This window comes from Triturus cristatus, chromosome 8 (assembly GCF_964204655.1).
Source record: "Triturus cristatus chromosome 8, aTriCri1.1, whole genome shotgun sequence".
NCBI lineage: Eukaryota > Metazoa > Chordata > Amphibia > Caudata > Salamandridae > Triturus > Triturus cristatus.
Genome location: NC_140591.1, coordinates 452,320,484 through 452,343,055, shown reverse-complemented (window position 1 = coordinate 452,343,055; position 22,572 = coordinate 452,320,484). Strand labels below are relative to the sequence as shown.

Genomic DNA, 22,572 nt, shown 5'->3' with positions numbered 1-22,572 from the left:
TCCACTCCACCCCTATCACATCAGACCATCGTCAATGCATGGTAAACAGCCCCGGGGTGCCAACAACTCAAGCGAAAAGAACCTTCATAAATAAGGGCACCTCCCAATGAGCAGGAGTTGATGCAGATGTTGGTGCTTGCCCCTGCAGAGGACAGGTATGAGAAATGGAACGCCCACTCTATGCTGCATAAAAGGGTGGGATACATTTTTGGTTGTCAGATACCCATACACCTTTTTAGTAGAAGCTTGTTGGCTCACCACCATGGCTTATCATAGCATCAAAATGAGACGGAGTAGTGCTTCCAGTGTGGTGAGCGGTGGTGGTTTTGGGAGTGGTGGTGGAGGTTTAGGCAGTGGTGGTGGAGGGGTTAGCAACAGCTTCAGTGTCGCACCAGGGATCCATCTTAGCCAGGTGGGGATGGAAGTCGGCTTTGGGTCTGTCAATGCTGGTGGTGTGCTTAATGGATTCGGCGGTGGAGCAGGTTTCGGTGGTGGGGGGGATCCTCTTCTTTCTGCCGGGGAGAAGGAGACCATGCAGAACCTCAACACCCGCCTGTCCTCCTACCTGGAGAAGGTGAGGGCTCTGGAGGACTCCAACGCCGACCTGGAGCAGAAAATCAAGGAGTGGTACGAGAAGAACCACCCCGGAGGTGCTGGGGGGGCCGCAGCTCGCGACTACAGCAAATACTACAAGCAGATTCAGGATCTCACCAATAGGGTAAGCATGATGCAGCACTGCCTTGAACTTGTGAATCTAAATATTAAGTTGTGTGGGGGTTTTAATTAGGATCAGCAGATGAGTCCACACCACTGAAGCACAACTTTTACAGTTGTTGGCTATACTTTCACGTTTTATAGTTTAAGGGGTAGTCTAATTAGTTACATAGAACCCAACTAAAACTCCCAGAATACACTGATTTGTTTAAAGAAGGCTCCGGGGTGGAAACTAGGGGGGAGATTTACTAAGATTTTGTGCTATGTTTGCGTCACAAAAGTGACACAAAACAGCGCAAAATAATTTTTTCCTAATTAACTTTCCAGCGCTAAACTTGTTTAATGCTGGAAATAATATAAAAGTAATTCAAAGCAGCGCACTGTGCTGCTTTGCATTACTTTGCGCCATGGGGGCGTGCCAAGGTTGGTGCATGGGCATTCCTATGCAACTACCCAAGGTTTCTCACGCAAAACCCAATTTACTAAAAGAGTAGATTGTTAGTGTGAGAAAACTGGGCCCTTTTCAACTAGGCGCAAGGAAGGAGAAATGCTGTCATTTCTCCTTCCTTTTCCGACTTTGCATGCGTGTTGCACTGTGCAACACGTATGTAAAGTGGGAAAAGCATTGCATCGTGCCTAGCATAGTATTTGTACAGGAAGCGTACCCTTCCTGTACAAACCTATGCTACACTCATGCACACACCCTAGCGCTATGGCACTAAGGTGTGTGCATGGCGCATGGCAGCTGCAATCAGCGCTGGCGCAAGGAAAAGGGGAGGAAAGAGCCATATCTTTAAAACTATGATGCTCTCCTGCTCCCATCCTGTCACGCAACGCAGCACAGCCTCGCGGGGGCTCCCCTGCGTTGCAAGGTAATTTTGTAAATCTCCCCCTCGGTGTCCCGGTGGCATTGAGTTATCTGATAACTGTAGATCTGTTGTCTCCCATAACGCGAAGTACTGTCCTCCAGCGCGGTCACAGGGAGTATAGTCCGAGCCAATGGGATTGTGCGATTCCGCGCCTTCGTGATTTTCTATATGATTTAGATTTTTTCATGCATAGTTTACCATTTGCAGCATAATTTGTACATTTCTACAAAAAATCCTTGTTTATAACTGAAATGGATCAAAAGATACTAAAAATACACGCATACTTCACCATTTGCAGCATACTTTGTATATTTCAACATAAAATGTTTGTTCACAGCTGAAACGGATCAAAAGATACTAAAGAAAGGGGCAAACGCATTCACATGAATTACCAGTCCCTTTTCACAATCTAACTGACCACTGTCCAGTTGCTTGGATGTCAAAGAGGAACTAATGACGTGAAATCTTTGCCCATATTGTGTTAATGCATGTATGCCAACAGACCCATTCGATCTGGAGACTCACGATTTTGAAAGCCCAAAATGAGTTTATTTTAGATGTCTGCCGCCTAAAATCTCCTCCTCTTCAATGTAAGTCAATGGCAAAAAACATAAATCTCCCTTTTACCACAATCTAGATGTTAGCATGTATGTTAATGTGTCTTGAAATCTGAGATAGTATTGCCACTGAATGCGCAGAATTATACCGCATAATTTGCCTATTTTCAAGGCATAATTTACCCACCACGTCCCATAAGGCATACTTCCAGAGGCCCCGAGAATGGTTGCGCTGAGGAAGCCAGCAGAAAATCCAAGAACTTGCTTCGACCTTCTGTAAGGAGAGGCAGAAAGTGAGCAGGTTGAGTGTGCCGGGCAGGGCTGTTCTACCGTCACTAACTGCTTCACTGGAGATAACTCACACAACAAGCATTTGCAATGCAATCGGTCTCGCCTTTGGGACCTTCTAAGAAATAACGATGTAGCGCATTTTCACACTAGTGTCCTGAAATATTTATAACAACCATTGGTACCTCTAAAAAGAAAGCACACTTAAGTGTGTAAAAGAAGCTATGAGAACATATTGATGCTGCCTCTGCAGCACTGTGCAGTAACAGACACCAATGCTGCCATCCTATTTCTTCTGCAATTGCAGACTATCAATCAATCAATCAATCAATACACTTATAAAGCGCACTACATACTCGTTAGGGTCTCAAGGCGCTGGGGGGGGAGGGGTGCTGCTACTGATTGAAGAGCCAGGTCTTGGACTACTTGCCCTTTGCAAAGCTGCTGTGAGAGGGACACACATCTGCTGGAGCTGTGCCCACCACACATTTGTAAAGATCCATAGCAGAATATGACAATAGATTAAAGTCTCCGCACTCTACCCTAGCCGGCATTTACGAACAGCAATTCAAACTCCTTCCTCTCTCAACCCCCACACATATATGGAGGAGCACTCATACGCTAATGAAGAAAATGGTGGCTCGGTGAATTAAAATACTTGCCCAGGAACACATCATTTGAGACCAGTTTATGGGTCAAGAGCATTACAATTAGGTCAAGTAGATTATTTAAGTCACTAGACCTGCAGGCCTATTAACAGTTTTAGGGTTTTTCCAGGCCTGATACCTAAAATAATCTCTGGAGTTTACAAGCTCACATCGGCAGCAGATTGCACATGAGAAGCCCACTTGAGTCTGGAAGACCTGGAGCGACTAAGTGGTAAAATGTCAAAAGCATTTTACAAACCAAATCAATAAAATAAAACGTAAAGTCCATAATTCATAGACCAAAACCTCAACTATGCTTGTCAATAACACATTGTCTTATTTCCTCACTTTTAATAGAAGCAGCATATAGTTTATAAGAATAACCCACAAGATTCAAGCCGTCCCTGAAACATTCTTTGACTGCAGTAACAAATCGTTTAGTTGCACGTTTTTTTTCCTCTTTTCAAGGGCAGAAATATTTTTTTAAGCTTCAATAATTCCAGGAAGATAAAGAGTACATAATTGGGGCCTAAAAGAGTTTCACTCAAGTTACACCGTCTATTACCAATAGGAATGCGGCTCCATTTACCTTCAATCTACCTTAGTGGACGGCAGATCCAGCAAAATGGCAAAATTACTGTTTACACAGGGCTTGAGCCAACCGTCAAAATCTTGGTTGTTATAACTGAATCTAAAGTGTAGTTTGTGTCTGGATTTGCTTTAGTCCCTACTTCTTTTAATTAAACCTGGCCGATAAGACCTTAAGTACACACACATCTGCTGACATTCACACAATGCCCGGGTTTTCACATATATGTAATCACAAATAAAGCCTTGCTGTCTACAGACATGCACATTCACAAAACATGAGTCTAAACGTATATGTACTTACAAAAAAGCACATGTACACTACATGCATGCACACAAACATTCACAAAATACATATCTTGGCATATATTTGATCACAAACTACATTTGTGGAATACATGCATAGCACGTATACGTTTACTTACAAAACACACAGGTTTACATACATTTATTTGAATGTTGGTTACAAATAACGCCTGTACTCTGCATATACTTGCACATACACATTCAAACAATACATAAGTCTTCACAAATAACTACTTATAACACAAGTAGCATCCGTGCAGTACACACAAGCGCCTACATATAATTACCACGTATGTATGCCACACATGCACATAGACATCCGCACAATAAACAGGTCTAAAAATATATACCCACAATTAACACCCATGCAATATACACATGTTCACATTCCCCCCAGTATTCCTGTATTCAAGTGTATGTACCCACACAGATCACATGGCTTTGCAAACATATCTACAAGCACACTGATACAAGCCACACAATTACAAAATGCGCACCCAAACATAATCCCTGAATAAAACATATTTAGAAATACACAGAATGAACAATACATGCACAGTATTCACAAACACACACGTGCATCTAAACAAAACATTAGATCGACGCAAACGTGCAACGCATATTGTTACAGGAGATTATATAATACACTCGTTCACACTCGTCTAAAAAATGCAATTTTTTACAAAACACGAGACACAAGCGTACACATTGGCACCCCGATTTGGAAAATGCGTACATTTACACATACACAAAACTTGTTGACACATACCCACGCAACAACATAAGTTCAATAAGCAACAAGAACATATGCACACAAAAAGCATACCTTCAAGACCACATGCACCTAACACGCTTGTCTACACATGCTTGTTCTCACAAATAGCACATTTGCACATCGCACATGTGTACATACACATTAACACTTCACGCAGGTGTATGCAGATACAGTATGTGCCTTGAAACAACACACGAGCCGTATGTATGCATGCACGCACTTATTCTTAGAGCCCGAAGATTACACACGCTCACGACAATGTCTGTCACATTAAGTGCGCTTACACCTACCTATGGAGCGCACATTCCATAGGTGCAAACGTACAGCCAGAGCAAGGGACCCTTTACACTAGAACACGACCACGGACACCAGCACAATGCGCACCTATGGAGCACACATCCCATAAGTGCAAACGTATAGCCAGAGCAAGGGACCCTTTACACTAGGACATGACCACAGATACCAGCACAATGCACACCTATGGAGGGCACATCCCATAAGTGCAAACGTACAGCCAGAGCAAGGGACCCTTTACACTAGGACACGACCACACACACCAGCACAATGCACACCTATGGAGCGCACATCCCATAAGTGCAAACGTACAGCCAGAGCAAGGGACCCTTTACACTAGGACACGACCACACACACCAGCACAATGCACACCTATGGAGCGCACATCCCATAAGTGCAAACGTACAGCCAGAGCAAGGGACCCTTTACACTAGGACACGACCACACACACCAGCACAATGCACACCTATGGAGCGCACATCCCATAAGTGCAAACGTACAGCCAGAGCAAGGGACCCTTTACACTAGGACACGACCATACACACCAGCACAATGCACACCTATGGAGCGCACATCCCATAAGTGCAAACGTACAGCCAGAGCAAGGGACCCTTTACACTAGGACATGACCACACACACCAGCACAATGCACACCTATGGAGCGCACATCCCATAAGTGCAAACGTACAGCCAGAGCAAGGGACCCTTTACACAAGGACACGACCACACACACCAGCACAATGCACACCTATGGAGCGCACATCCCATAAGTGCAAACGTACAGCCAAAGCAAGGGACCCTTTACACTAGGACACGACCACACACACCAGCACAATGCACACCTATGGAGCGCACATCCCATAAGTGCAAACGTACTGCCAGAGCAAGGGACCCTTTACACTGGGACACGACCACACACACCAGCACAATGCACACCTATGGCTCTCCAGGTCCTACCGAGGCACTCCAAAAACTGAACACCGAACTTTAAACATAAAGTTAAAACGTATTAAAGATGTGACTAGCCAGAGTTTAGCGCAAACACGGGAGGCTCGGGATCCACTGGGCAGGTGTACGCATGCTGCCCGCATACTGATGCTCTCTGGGACAGTACAACCACACCAGTATCCCCTCCCCAGGACAGTGGTCGAAGTGTGGGGGGGGGGTCTGAGGGGCACGGTGTGCCCTTACTTTTTTAATTTTAGGAAAACAGTTCCCCTACTTTTTGTCAAAAGTCAGCCGTCCCGGGACGGTTAATTCCGGGAGCTGAAGAGCTTCAGCTAATCTTCAGTGTCTTTCAGGTAAGCCTCCTGAGCTGTGAAAACGAGGGAGGGGAAGACAGAAAAACAAGCCTTCTTGTCAGGGGGCCTGATTACCTGAAAGAAGTGTAAATGTGCCAAATGCTAAATCTGCAAATGAAACGTCCTGGTAATGCGCATTTATTCAATTTGAGAGGTACTGTAAGGGAGCTACCTGCTAAGATGTGACACGTGTTTTTTTAAAAGACAGTAACCATAAACAAGTCAAATATAAGAGTATAGGGCTTAGGCGTGTGTTAGTAACACATTAACATAACATTAGCATTTCCATAGCGTTGTGAAAACCATCTGAGCAGCGAAGGGCCCAGCAGTATTCCAATATATGAGCGCGCTTTAAAATGTACTGTAATCTACTGCTATATTTAACCCTCGACAGCAGTAAAATAATGACTGACCCCAAAGGACATGTATTTTAAAAGCAACTGCAATTAACTTGTAGCCTACGTGATTTATGCGAGTGGTTGCAAAAATATCAGCTAACAATAGCAAGTTAAGCATATTACAATGCAGACTTGTAAAATACAAAACCAAAGGAGTTGAATAAGGAGGCAACAAAATGTGTGACGTGTAATAGATGAATACTTTGACAGAACACCAAAGAAGGGAACATTGTATTTACAGCTCAAGGGAAAACGAAGATGCTGTCACTATACCATTATATGCTATAATATGGTACTCGCCCAGTGGTCGAAGTGGGGGGGATCGGAAGGGCACGGCGTGCCCCTACTTCTTCAATTCCAGGGACTCTGTTCCCCTATTTTTTTATTTTGAAAATGCGTCCCAGGACGCAAGAAATCACCATCGCCTATAAAGAAAGCTCGGCGTTCCTGGCGTTCGAGGACGGGCGGCAGAGAAGTAACAGGACTCTGTCTTTTCCTTCTTACCCACAGAAGAAAAATACAGTGTCCACTTCTGCTCTGTCGCTTCAGCTGCCCCCCCCCCCTCACTCTTTCCTTCTTCCCTCTCTTTCTGTCTAGCAGTTCTTCTCTTACAGAAAACCGAGATTTCAAGACGGGGTTTTCACACTCTTTCCTCTACTTTCTTTTATTTGCTCCCCTGTGAAATGGATCCAAAAAAGAAAATACATTTTGCTGGAAATGTCGTATTTTAATTCCAAAGTGCAGCATCTGGAATAAAAGGTTACAAATAGGAAAAATAACTAAATAAAGTAAGACAGAGTGGTAGCAAACTGACCAGATTTATTTTATTCACACCCAAACACATTAGCGCCACTTTTACAGAGTTTGCCAGTGAAGCGCTATTTTTGTTTTCTTGTCTTCGTTTTCCCTGGGCTTGCAACTAGTGCACCAATCCTGGAGGTACTACAATGTGTGGATTGGAAAACAAAATGTGTACTGCGGCTCTGCGTCCAGGGACGTGGTCATTTTACCATACTGCTTATGTTTTGTAAGGATATAAGCAATGGACATTGAAATGGGTCCTTTCAGGGCCCTGTAGTTATGTCCTTAACTTTTCAGGCAAAAGCACTCACTGATTTCTGAATAGTGAGTGTAAACGCATTAAGGTAACCATGTTGTTCCTGCTTACATTTCACATGGTTTGCTAAATTTTACATTCCCTATGAGGGTTGTAGTTGAAGGCAGTGTGAGTTTTTCTCAGTGGGGCAGTATGGTGTTCAGTGGGGAGAGGATGTGGCACTATGGCCAGAGCTACTGAATTTGTAACTGGGGAACCAGGTTCAGCCTTAATAACCAGTCCACCAGACCACTCTCCTGAGGGAGCACATTCCTATGCTAGACCTTAGAAGGCTGCGCAAGACCTTAGAAGCCCTGGTGTCTTAGCACCAGCAGGTGGACCCTAGCAGTGGCAAGTGTGGGTTAACCTCCAAGTTTTGTCCACCACAATCCATACTGAAGTTCACCTCCAGTCTTGCAGACAGGCCTATGAAGCAGCACACCCTAGAGCGACAGTGACTCTGTCACTGAGGTCAAAGGACACTTGAGAAGGGCCAGCTCAAGGGCAGTGCAACCGGTGTGACCGCACCGGGTGTTGACTTTGGGTGGAGGCATTATGTTTGCAAGTATATTAAGGTTTTAAAAGCGCTTGCTGCCTCCTTCCTGGCCTCCAGCAATTTTCGGCAACAATAAAAATGTCATGATGACTCTGGTGTTTAATGTTCTTCCTAGAGAGAGATCTTTTTGTCTAGTGGAAGTTTTGATTCATGGAAAGGTAGCTCAGAGGGTTAATGTGCCTGCTGCAAAGAACATGTACCATACAGATTGTGAGAAGTTGGCCTGGTATATGCTGTCCACTAGTTATAGTGGGCACCTTGTACCAGTCCAAACAACCCTCATTGATGATAGGTTTAAAGACAACCTTTATTGAACGCTATCCTAGTGGTAGCTATGGAGAGCAGCCTTCAGGCTAAGGCCTGAAGGAGTGTAAAGCAGCTTGGTTTACCAGATTATAACCTCTTGAATTACTAAATGAAAGGAGATCCACACAAGGTATATATAAAATATATGTATTTATTTCTAAACACTCACTACTAATCTCTTTATGAGATTAGAGTCCATGATACACAATAATACAGTTCTAAAACAACAGTAAATAGCACAATATACAATGGGCCCTAGGGGCGGACCAAACCATATATTAAGAAAGTGGTTTAAGAACCACGACTTGACTAGACACAGTGCCTAAAGCACGTAGAATCGCTGGGACCCCAAGGAACCACCCAAGGTAGTGACGGGTGCATAGGTGTCAAATGGTGTCGGAGATCGTCGTTGATTTCAATGGCGATCTGCTGCAAAGTGCTGCTGCCGGGAAGGAGAAAAGTGTCCGGTGTGATCCAAGCCTGGATCGAAGATCAGAAGAGCCTGAAAGCAGAGGGGACAGAGTCTGGGTCACTTGCCAGTGACCAGGGGCACGGTAGACGAAAGCCCACCGATGTTGGGTGATTCAGGTGCGAAGAGGCGAAGCTTGACTCTGCAGCCACGAGGACCAGGAGGCGTCGATGACAACCAGAAGCTGGATTTGAGCTGTCCCACGAAGGATGTCGAGTGCTGCAGTGTCGGTCCTCGTATTGAACACAACAAGCCTTGGCAACAGCAACTCACGCAGGAAGAGAAAAGATGCTTCGGTGCGGACCAGCAAGGTCCTGGGGACTCCCCAAGCAATGGAGAGTCAGGGCATGTCTGAAACAATCAGGTAAGCCTAATTAGAGGTAAAGTTGCCTTCACAGGGACCCACCAGTCAACGTACTAGGGATTGCGAAGGGACCTCGAGAGAAAACACAAAGGGCCAGCTCACGGAACACTCGTGGAGTCAGTGCAAATGCTGCTCGGGGTCAGGGCTATAAGTAATCCAAAGCTCAGCTGCAGGAGTCGTTGGAAAGCTCATGCTTCTGCAAAGTGACGTGGTGTCCAGGGGTTCGGTTTGCACGGTTGCCACGAGGGATACGGGCCTCAAACTTGCTGTGGGCACTGATCGACCTCTAAGACCACAGAAACCCACCTCCTGTGTTGCAAAATTCTTCGGAGTCTGGCAGGAGCTTTGGAGCTGCAAACCGGTCAGATGTGTCTTTGGTGCCTGCAGGGGAGTAGCTCCTATACTCCAAGGGAGATTCTTCACTCATCTAGTTCAATGTAGATCGTCGAAGTTCCACGATTCAGTATCAGAGTTTCGTCCAGGTTTAATGTAAAGTCCTGTAGCCAGGGGTTCCTTTCTTATACCCAAGGAAGGGGTGGGCCAAACTCTAGGGACCCACCTATGGGAGGGTCAGGAAAGAGGGATGGCTACTCCCATTTCCTTTGTCCAGTTTCGCGTCAGAGCAGGGGCTGGTAGCCCCTGCAACCGGTGTGAGCTGGACTATGCACAGGGACACCAAATGTGCCCCTAGTGCTGAACTTCAAAGCACTCTTGGAGTGCACCCACCCAGCCCCAATACACTAAAGCCTTTCTGGGAGGTGGTGACACCTCCCTGTGACAGGAAACCTATTGTCCAGGCCTCCCCTGCCGGAGTTTCGTCCAGCAGAAGGAGGGCAGACTCGTGTCTGTGGCTGGCAGCATCCATTTTGTGATGCCAGGGCTCTGTTAGCTGGTACCGGGTATACCGGTGCTGTCATGTCTCTCCCTCTAGAAGGGTGGGATCATACTCCCACACCAGTTAATGGTGTGGGGTTATGATTCCAAAGTGTTTAACACCAAATACAACATGTTTCCGTGCAGCCATCCCAAAGTTAGCATTTACCATTTAGTTATAATGCACTTAAGAGTGTATGGTTTGGCTGCATCACAAACAACCCTAGAATAAAGGTTCCGAAGGCTGCAGAGGGGTTCTGCTCATGCATGGGCACCCTCTCACATAAAACCCAGCACCCTGCCTTCAGGATTGGTAAGGCCTGCCATAGGGGTGACTGATAGGTTTATATGTGCAGTGATATGGAGAGATATAGAGAACCTATATCTCAGTAAGGGGTGCATGCACCACCTTACCCAGGCTGCAGTAGCAGACCTGTGGTGTCATTTTGGAAGGCTTCCCAGGGGTGGCACAATACATGCCGCAGCCCCTGGTAGGCCTCTGGTGTACCTATGCCCTTTGTACATAGTATACCATATACTAGGGACTTATAAGGGTACCCCAGAATCCAATCTGGAGTGTACCTATAGTACTTGTAATCAATTTAAGGGAGAAAGCAGATAGTCTGGCTGGGATCCTGCTATTCAGGACCCCAGCCTAAGTCGAAAACCAGCAAAACACCAGGAAAAAAGTGGGGGCAACCATGCAGTCAGATTCCACCTTCCTACACAGATCACAAAGTGCACATAATTTGTAACTTGCAGTTTATAAGTTAAAATCCTAACATACAACAGTGAGCTATTAACTTTCTTCTAAGAGCTGCATACAAACTGCAAGGTATAAATTAGAGCGTTATGTTTTTTCCCCCCAGTCTTTGATTATCCTAATGTTGCAAAAAGTGATCTTTTGGACAGAAATCAATTCTGATTATTAAAGAGAACCCCCAACCATGGTATTACGTTTTAAAATTCTGAGTTTATGTTTCTCCAGACCAATCACTATTAAACTATACGGCCTAGTAGTATGGTTGTCATGTGACTCCTACACCTTGTAGTCCTTAGTCTTATGTAACATTTTCTATACAGTGATTTACACATATATTGATTGTCTCTGAGTAATGTGTGTGATGTAAAGTGCTCTGTCACCCTACACTGGTATGAGTGGCGCTGTAAATCAAATTAAATGCATCTGAGAGCAAGTGTGGTTATGGAGACTTGAGGGGCACTGTTAAAGGGTGGTATTGAGGGAATACATGGCAGAGGTGGTCATTGGGGGGCAAAACAAACATTAATGCACAGGGCACCACCAGTGCAGAGGCCGGCCCTGCCCTTGAGGCCAGTCTGCGTCACTCATAGTTAGCTCCATTGGCCTTGTTTCAGAAGTAGTAGCTGCAACTCACCAGGGATTGGCAATACAGGATTTGCACGCACACCAAACTAAGTTCACAAACTTCACAGTCTCTCTGCTTCATTCACAAGCACTTTTAACATGTGCTGCCTTCTGTGGTGACACTGGAATTAAATATGCAGCAAAGGAGGATACAATTATGCCACAGTGTTGACTAAATTAAGCATTTAAAAAAAGGCTGCAGCGTAATGCAGTATATTTTCTGATATTTTATTATTTTGACATGTGTACACATACTAACAGTCTTTGGAAAGATGTTGCCTTATTAGTACCAGTGTAACATACAAATGCAACAGTGAGAAAGGTGATCACTCAACCTTTACAATGAGCAATCCACTCACAGGAAAACAATTCACATTTTTTATTAATTTTTGATACGTTTGAGCTATAAACAATTTATTAGTTTAAATGGTCAGATCATGCAGCAGATCTTCCATTAGGAGGCAAATATGGCAGAGCCATAATTATATAGAAAACATTTGCAAACTAGGATATTTTGCCATTCATGTTTGAACTGCTGTTGTGGAAAAAGGGAGAAGTGCTGATGATAAACTCCATGGCTCTGCGTCAAATGGCTTAGGCTTCCACATTTTATCGTATTTGGGACATTCTGTGATTAGAAGCATATCCCACTTTGTGAATGTGTTTTAATGTCAATAACTCATTATAACCTTATATAATCATGTGTATCCATTGGTTGATTAAACTGGGCAGTGAAATGCCAAACAAATACTAAAAATTGGGATATTTGCGCATTCTGGCTACACCTCTGGCTCCGCCCACTGAGCCAATCCTTGGGTTATTCCCGCCCTCTGATTCTCCGCCCACAGTTCCCCTCCTTTTTTTCCCCCACTTCGACCACTGTACTCGCCCCAGCGTTGCCATTCGTCACCGATCCAACAAAGCAGCTCTGTAAATACTACATTACCAAGTCACACGCTGGACAAGAACCTGTTCTAAAAGCCGGGCATCGACTTAAAACGCAGGATGACATGCTGCTGTCACCGTGGCAGATCGGGTCTACGACAAGCCTTGCCTACAGGTAAGTGTGCACATTGCAGGACACCAATGCACCTTGCTGCATTAAGAGCACAATCTGCAGCCCCCTAGCTCTACTGTCCCATGCTGAGGCCTCCTGTTGAACCGGCTGCTCCCGCCATGGGATCGGTCTGCAGCCTGTGCCTTGGACTGCGCTGTAAGTCGCCAGAGGCCCTCGGATATCACCCTCAAGCCCAACACAACCCTCTGGCCACCACATTTCTTGATTCCGTGTGCGTCTTGGCTGCCAGGGTCTGAAGCTCACCTTCATCCTCGCAGTTCGCCTGAGATCCTCCGCCGGAAAGAGAAACAACTTCCGCCCCAAAAATGTGCATATTACCGACTGACTGTTTCTGTGATTATTTAATGGCTCCCTGTAAGGCTTCACATTTGAGCTGACCCTGTCGCCAGAACTCCTTCAATAGCTCCTCTACGACGGAGTCCTAAGCCCGGAGCTGGGAGAGAGGGGCCGCTTTGTCTTCAGAGGCCCTGCACTCCCCGGGTCTCCAGTAGCAGCAGATCAGAAGCAGAAAAACAAGGAGCGCTAACCGGTGACTGGCAGACCGTCCGCCGCTTCGCAGCTTGTGCTCTCTCTGCCTCCCACATTGATTTGTAAAAACGCCACTGTTTTGTCATCCATGCGTACGATGTAAGGCATCGCGTGCATGCAATACAAAGAGTACAAATTCAGCCACCAATCATTAAACAAACAAGCACTGAAAATGCAATAGGACTCGCATTTACGCGAGCCCTATTGCATTTTAAACGGAATTGCGGGCATTAAAGAAGGCACCAATGGGAGGGGGTGGGAGGGTGGTTGTGGTAAAAATAATTACGGACTGTGGGAGGGAACGCAGAGAGTTAGGGGATCAAAACTGTTTTTCTAGTAAAGTGGCTGATAGCCTCGTAAGGATAACAAGCATTTGCAATGCAATAGGTCTCGCATTTGCGAGAGTTTGAGCTATTAGCATTGTAAATGACAGTGCCTTTTATTTATGTTTTAAAAAAAGCAAACTTAAATAAAAAGCATTGTCATTTACAATGCCAATAGCTCAAACTCGTATAAATGCGAGACCTATTGCATTGCAAGTGCTTGTTATGACGTGATTCATTCACTGCATATAAACTGAAGCTGAGTAGTTAAAACAAGACCTCCAGACAACCTACAACGTTAGCAAGTACGACCCACGGTCCATTGTGGTAGCACGAACATTCAATAGGTGAGATGAGGAAGGCAGGTACTCACTGTCTGTTCCTGTAGTCCGCCACACGCCACTCTATTGTTTACAGAGCATCACAGTTGTGCACGCGTTTCCGGTCCCCAATCCACGATAAACAGCAGAGTAAAAATTGAACAAGCCGGGCCACGGAACGGAAAGCGAGAAGCCAAAATTCTAAGGGGACTATGTGGGCGTGTGACACTAGGACCCTCGATCAGTGCTCCGTCGTAGAAGAAGGACTAAAAAGGATAGAAGCCTTTCGAAGCTGGTTAAGGCTAAACAGGGCGGCCATCTTACAAAGACACAGTTGTGGATGGAGTGGAGGAGAAAGCGGACCTGCTGCATAATATCTTCTTGAATTTTTATAGTGTTTTTTCTTAATTGAAAAAACGAACTAACTTGTAAACATCTTTATGTACTCTTTCAATTTTCGTCCTCAGTGGGAATGCTTTAGTTTCACATTGGAAAAAAAATAAAAATTAAAGATGGACGCTTCATACCTAACCAGACGGGTAGGGGACTCGTCGGTGATTATAGGTGCATATGTATAGTAGTGCTTTAAGCGATATGAACAAGCATTGGCGTGCGAGCGATGAAAGTTAAAGATGGACGTGATACAGATAAAACGATAAACAGATAAAACGGAGGTGGTTGAAGGATAAGGAAGCGGATGGTTGACAGACGGCGAGAGCGCACTGCCTGTGGCCTAAAGCTTGAGTGCAAGCGAGTGGTGCGCTCGCAGCAGTGATTGGCGGCTGCGCGCGTGCACGCTCACGTGCACTCAAGCTTTAGGCCACAGGCAGCACTTTAAAAATCCCAACTACAAAATGTCTCTCCGAGCCAGCGCATGCGCTGGCCTCAGCGAGACCTAAAAATGAGGACATGAACGTCAGGAGGCGTGATTAACAAGCCAAGCACCAATCAGAATGCAGAAATTATGATTCAAGCCAATTAAAAATAAGGCTGGAAAGTGAGCGGAGCTTCCCCTGCTATACTGTATACAGCATCTCTTAACGAGACAGCGCATGCGCTGCCTAGCCAAGACCTAAAAAGGAACTAGATTAATCAGTTGGCATTTGGCAAATAATTAACTTTTTAGAAAGAGGAAATAAGATGCCCTGATTTTCTGTAATTGGACTGGATTATTTCTGACTGCCTTGCAGCGCTGTGTTCTTTAACAAGAGTGGAAGGAAAAGAAAAAAATCAATTTATAATACATGCCTGAAAGGTTTTCCCGTCAAATAGTGTAATTTCTTAACACAAATATAAAAACATTTTGCAGCATTTTTAGTTTAGCATTATAGATCTAAAGTGTTTCATATTGAGGAATTTGGGGTCTGTAAATTAGGGGCCTCTATTTCGGCAGGACTGATGAAGCACCGGATGTTGGGTTATTTTAAGAGGTTTTGTGTGGCGCCTTCTACAATAAAGTAAGGAACTGTAGTGCTTTCCTAAGTGGCTTTTTTCGAATGATTCTGACGAATTCAAACATAAGGGAGTGTGGGGTTGCTTGTCAGCGTTTTCTACGGTTAGTAGATATTTGTTTAATGGCTGGCTTCTCAATGAGCTCATTTGGTTAATATGACAGTAACATGAGCTTGAACCAGACAGGGACCTCTGCAGTGTATTTTGTTTATATTTCTTGGCATGCAATTGCCAGCCTGTGCACACTGTTTTCTAGACTGCATTGCTAGCCAGGTAAACAGCTACGCTTTGGTGCTGCTCTCTTAAAGGTGAGGTTTGTTTAAGCTGATTTGTATGAATGGCTTTAAGACATATACTGGTGTGGAGCGGTGAGTGGACTGTTGCGTTACCAGTGCATTATGAGCCACAGATCCTGGCGACTGGATTACCTACATCTTGCAATATGTTCTTTGACATGTTTTCAGTCTCATCTTAACGGAGCATTTATAGGTAATCAAATGCTTTATGAATTATTAGTGATAATACCAACACTATTACATGTGGTTTGCTGCCACAATGTGCACATCAAGGTGTCAAGGGCTTCTCTAGAGAGGTCTGTTTGTGAGAAAACGAGTTATAGGTATAATTGTAAAGTTGTTTTGTGTTGCAACTCTGGAATTCACTTTCAGAAGTATATGGAAATCAGTTTTGGAAAACTGTACGAGATAAGAGATGAAGTGAAAGGTGACCCTTAACACAACTGTTCTTTCCAAGGACTACCAAGGCCTGAAGACGAAGAAAAGGGAAGGTGGCTCTGGCAAACAGCACACACTTTTTATACATTTCCAAGGGTCCAAAATTACTAAATCCAGATAGCGTGGCAAGTATTGTGTGCGCTCAAGTGTCACTCACGTGCACAAACTGTTACATTTGCTGTTAGGATGCCCAATTCTTTATTCATAGAGGCATGATCTGTAGATTTGTCAAAGTGAAGATTTCTAGAATATTATCACAATCATTATATTAACCTAACTTCACAATGTAAGGTAAGTATATATTTGCTGAACTCCACCTGTATTGGGAGGTAAGTACAGTACTTACATATTTCTGTATGTAGCACAGAATGTAGTGTTAAGTCAATGTAGTGGGTGTGAAGAGACCATCATGCCTATAGTGGAGGAAGGGCTATTTTTCCACCATATGTTAGTATCACTTTAGATGAGGATACAAGTGGGAGACAGAGTGGTGGCATGACCTCTCAACCATCCTTGTACCAAGAATATTCTTAGAGTAAACCCTTGGGGACAGACATGACACACATATGGGTGAGACCCAGGACAGTTCTATGGATCTAGTGAGATGGGATGGTGTTGTTTGATATTATATTCAGTGTGAAAGATGCTCAGTGATATGTTGCCTACCAGGATGCATAGTCATGCACTGATTATCCTCCTGTCTTACAGATCATTGGTGCTGCAGTTGACAACGCCAGGGTCGTCTTGCAGATTGACAACGCCAGGCTTGCAGTGGATGACTTCAAACTGAAGTGAGTGTGGGGCAGTCACTCTGGGCATGGAGGGGAGCTGGGAGGAGTCCTCTCTTCTCTGTTCTACCCACATTGACAGTTATTTTAATTGTAAGGGTGGCTAATTAAACTATCTTTTGGATCAAATGAAAAGTCTGTATTCCTGTAGGGTCTTATGCCCTCCAACAATGAAGATTCTGAGCTATCGCATAATAATAACATCTTTTTAAAATTTTGTTTGACACATTTTGAATAAACCATTCTCAAACAGCTGAAAGAACTGCAGAGAGGGAGTTTCGATCATGGACGAACCAACAGTACAGCAGCCTTGAACAAGTTACAGGGCAAGGAAAGAAAAATTATGCAGTATGTGTTGTAAATTATTCAAATTATGCTAAACGTTCTGTGGCTTTGTTACTTAGCTATTCTGACATTTTAACACACTGATAGAAATTGGATTCGCCTGCTATAAAAATAAATAGGATTCTTAAGAAGGAAAATAATACGCATTAAACAAATTCTAATCAGAATTTTGTTCACCAACAATTAATAATGTTGGGCCTGATTTGCATTTGACGGGCATGTCCTCCACGCTGACATACAGAGTAAATTCGGCCATACTTTTAATAGGGCCCTTTGTCCTGTTTGGAAGCCCAGCAAACCATTTTATTGACAGTGTACATTCCAACTCAGAATAAAACAGGTTGTGGGAAAAGCATGCAAGGAGCTGCTAACAATCCCTAAACACCAGAATAAAATCCAGATGTTGCTTGAAACATCTGCATGGGATTTATTCTTCTTGATGCCTGTTGCCCCCTGCAGCGAGCAGTGCTTTCTTGGATGCTGTTGTCAAGCTACTACGTCACCTGGGCTCCAGTTTCTTCACACAGTGGCTTTGCAGCAACTTTTATTCATGTTTTGAACCCCTTAATAGGGGCTACGCTACTGAACTTTCACAGTTTTTAACAAATGTAGGTCTTGTTCAGGAAGTGAAGGACATCACCCATCAGGCGACCCCCTTATTGACCTAGTCTTCCCTGCACCCTAAATTATCAAAAGGTGCTTCTGGACAGACCTTTAGTGTTCTGTCGACAGAGCCAACATTAGCTCTGTCAATGGAATACTTCAGGATACTTTCTCCGATGACCCAAGAGAGTAGAGGAAGTCGGAGGAACAATTGTATACCATCTGCCATATTTAGGGTGGATGGTGTAAAGACTTTTGTTTTTTCTGTTGTTCAACGCAGGAAATCCTGCTGGTAAGGAGCAAGAAAACGACAATAAAACACGCCCAGGGTGTAGGGGGGCTTAGTTTTTTATGTATATTTTTTTTATTCTTTTACTTAAAAAAAATATCCCAATTTGGGTGTATGTTTTGGAAAAACGAAAAACTTTTGAAATGCTTGACGGCATGCCACCATGGCTGACAGTACTGTCCGTCAAACTTTTCATACATTAACAAGTGCCTCTGTCAGTGTACAGAGTTTTTTCCGCTGAGCCGGAGAACAACTCTGCATTTGGAGGGTGGAGGTCCCTCAGGATAGCAAAGGTAATGTCCGCCACCATCCTAAGGAAGTACACTCCCTCCGGCAAACTCTAAATCATGCCACGTATCCTTATGTATCATCTCACCCTTGTGCTCTCCTGGATAAAATGACACCTGCTTATCTGTACTCATGCTCAGGGGAGAAAATGAACTGTGCCTGCGGCAGAACGTGGAGGCGGATATGAATGGTCTTCGCAAAGTCATGGACGAGCTCACCGTTTCCAAATCAGATCTGGAGACGCAGCTGGAGAGCCTTGCTGAGGAGCTGGCCTTCCTCAAGAAGAACCATGAGGAGGTAGGCTTCACTGCTCAGCTTTGAGGCTTCCCAAGTGGTTGCATGAAGTTGAAAATTCAGGAATGGGCAACCCAGTGCCACTTTGAGTGAGGCTATGCCAGAGCCATTAGTGTAGCTTTATGCAGGGCCCACTCTATTTCCAGATTTGGTAGTCTTTCTAAAGTCCCACTATATACAGGTACATAAATCATATAAATCTTCATTTGCTCTATTGCACTGGTAACTTAAAGACCCAACCCCTAAAGGGCCTGATTTAAACTTTGTTGGAGAGCGTACTCCATCGAAACAGCGTCGGAGTACCCTCTCTGCCAAAGTGAAGTTGTGACTGCCTCATTGGGCGGAACTTCAGTATGTAGATGGTGGAGACTAATCCATCTCTTCTGCCTGCCTACACATCCAAAGGCGCGACGGAGTAAGGGCTGTTGTACGTTTGGACATGGTTTTTTTTGCCCTATTTATAGCTGGTGAAAACATGGCCAGTTTTAACTGCTCTTCACCGCTAGGTAAAATCTGGAGGTAAAACCTAGATGCGAGGGGCAGAGAAAACTGCAACATGACCCTCGTGCCATGGGAGAAAACTCCCATGGTGAGGAGGGTATTGTGTTTTTTTATTTTCAAAAACAAAATTCCACCTTATGATTTTGTTTTTGAAAATAAAAAAATCTTGAAAGTTTGACAGACAGCTTTGGCATGTTGGTAGAGATGCCTGTCGGAACTACCATGGCGGTGGTCCATAGAAATACTAGAGATGGTCACTGGGCTGGCAGACATCAGTAACTTTGACGGGCAGAGTACCCTCACCATGGCAGGAGTAAAATACTCTGCCAGGGCAAGGATACATACTCTGTATGCCAAAGTATAAAGAAGGGCCTTAGTCTTTAGAAAGAGTCCTTAAAACGTTTTGTAACCATCAAACTAGATGGCTTATTTACAAGAGGCCTGCGCCACTGGGGCATCAGTTTTGTTTACGCTCCTTTGGCGCAGGCCTCTCGATCATATCTATAAGGGGAAGCAAAGCCACACTGCAAAGGACAGGAATGTACCGTATCTGATAATACGGTGCACTCCGCCCTTTCAAATTGGCGTAGGGCAGGGCAGCAAAAAGATTTGCAGCACTGGCCTTCCCCAAATCTTAGTAAATAAGGCCCTAGGTTAAGTGTGTCCTGTCTGGTTATTAATTTATGTCATTGTCAAGGCCAGGACCAATTTCAATGTTCATATCCTAGCGCAAAGACAATTGGTGGAGTGTGAGTGACCTACAATTATCAAAATCAATACAGGGACCAGTGCACCCTGGTGCTCTGAAGGAGGCTGTGTGAACTGATGTTAGACACCTTGGAGACCTACGGTCTGAGCCTTCCTGGCCACATTGTATTGGACCACTCGGTTTACTTTCCAACCACCACCTTATGATGCATTCCGGCTGGCTTATGACGGGCTCATGGAGCCTGTAGGCCAGTTGGAGCTGGCCTGTGATCCCAAAGCGTGGGCCTTTCCGCCCTTGGGATTACAATGCACGGTTTCCGACATGGTTTTCAAGCCTGTCTGTCTGACATGGAAACCATGTCTGAAAGCGTGTTTGGGGGCCCACAAGAGGGCCCCCTTGGGTGCGCAGCCTCCTGTTGGGAGATGAAGGGACACCTATGATGCCCCCCCTGTTGATCCCTGCACCTCGTGGCAGGCACCTCAAGAGGCCTGCCACGGGGTGCAGGGATAAACAACACCTCCCATTTCCCTTTGGGAGCATGTATTATGGCCGGTTTACAGCCGTAATGCATGCTCCCATAGGGAAATGCAGGAATGCGTCCGAACAGTGTTCAGTCGCATCCTTATGAGGCGGTTGGGACCGCCGACTAGAGGTCGGTCGGTCCCAGACCAAGTCGGAGTTGGGCGGAGTCAATGCCGCCTGACATCGAAATCGGCCCTCTTATGTTTTGTGAAGCAGTGTGATTCCAGGATCTGTTATACATTTTTACTTTGTATATATTGTAAACTGCGATCAGGACTTTTAAAAAAAATATTTAGTATGTCAGTGCTCTCTGGGGCTCTGTTTTATCCTGACCATTCCATAGAATTGAATTTCTCAACTAACCCCTTCCGAACAACTGCGCCTTCGATCGAAGCTACTATCGGGGCTGTATCTAGGCCACTGGAGGAAGTCGCCTTGCAATACCAACACAAGAAGACATGAGAGGGCGGGTAGGGAGTTGAGGTACCAAAATTACAAACTGTCGCTTGGCATAGGGCTCAAAAAAAATGTTCACTGGAGCAGTTTAATTTTCTTCAACACCCGGATTCTCTCGAACAAATCTGGGAAATTAGCTACAACCACACAGATTTACACTGATTAGAAAAGAATTCAACAAGATCACATCTCCTCGATTTTATTCTCAAGGATTAAAATGGTTTAACATAGGCTGAATATCAATTAGTTATAGGAAATACTGTAGACCTTTAAATTCTATCAGTAAAGTGAATCACCTAAAATAAAACCATGGGTGAACCACTCTTAGTTTGGCCAGTTAAAGACTAATGCATGAGCATTCTAATTAACTTGGTAAATCACTTGGTAACAGAGCTCCTCTCTGGAATGACCCAAAAACAGCCACTCCTTGCTGAAGAAATGCAGCCAAAGCCTCAGCAAACCTTCTGTGGGCTCCAACATATCTTGCAGTGGCCCCCTGCAGTGGCCCCCTAGTGCAGGCTATTGAAAATAATCAAATGTCATCATGTCGCTCATTGCAAGGGGGCCATGAATTAGATCCAAAGGCCAGACAGGAAGTAAAGAATTTGCTATTTTCTCCATCATTCAGGCGGGGATTCCTTCCAGAACCCCAAGGCCCTCATTACGAGTGATCCAGATAAGTCCTGTGTATGTGATAACTGCTGTTTCCACACATAGCAGAATTTGAGTTTGGCGGCTCACACAGCACTTCTATAGTTTTTACTGGATTAATTTCGACAGGTCAAACCTAAAAAGTATATTGGGGGATAAATCCCCGTAATTCTTGGAACATGTGGATTTTAGTGTAGTAAGCACCAAAATCCTCATGTTATCCCCATTTTCGGGGACAATCTCGTAGTGGGGTACTATTTGACGCACCCAATGATTTCCTTACCGAGTAGAGTCAAATTTATCATCACAAACACTGGCCACACATAATGAGGTCCTAAGCCTATTTTTGCTCCTGGAAGGGGAGCTGATTCCACGAGGGAGGTATACAAATTTCTGTCCATAAAAAAAAAAGCGCTCATTTGTCGGGCCCTCTTGGTCATTTAGAAGTGATTAAATTCCGCCATTTGCACAACAGTACTAAGGGCTATTAAATCATGGGTCAGTTCCCAATTCACTTAAGGCATAGTGAAACAGAAGACAGCAACAGAAAAAAGGGTATATCAGAACATTGGAATGTTGAGCGCTCCATTGAAGACAATGGTGTGCTCCGGGCTTCTAATGATTGGTAGAAGCCCTGAGCATCAACAGCTGTTGCTGTGAACGAAAAGGCCTCAAGCAGCAGATGGGATTTCAACCCCCTCCGGCTCTGTGAGGACTTTGTTTTACAAATTAGAACATTCTGCCCTCTAGGGGTGGAATGTTCTAATAGCCTTAGAGCCCTCAATAGCAGGCTCTATGGGCTATTAAAGACCTGTTCCCTTGTTAAAGGCCCTTGCCTTAAGCTCAGTTCTGGAGCAGGCCTATAATTGCCGGTAAAGCCTGCTATGCGGGCACTAAGGCTAT

The 22,572-nt window shown here is 44.7% G+C and overlaps 1 protein-coding gene across 1 annotated transcript in view; it reads left to right on the top strand.

Annotated features, from left to right (window-relative positions):
- Positions 1 to 262: 262 nt before the first annotated feature.
- Positions 263 to 22,572, top strand: part of LOC146802301 (keratin, type I cytoskeletal 12-like) — a 34,492-nt gene continuing 12,182 nt past the window's right edge. Inside the window, exons 1-3 of the mRNA XM_085621876.1 lie at positions 263 to 718; positions 16,932 to 17,014; positions 18,677 to 18,833. Coding sequence (XP_085478002.1) covers positions 263 to 718; positions 16,932 to 17,014; positions 18,677 to 18,833 — 696 coding nt within the window. The remainder of the gene's footprint in view (positions 719 to 16,931; positions 17,015 to 18,676; positions 18,834 to 22,572) is intronic.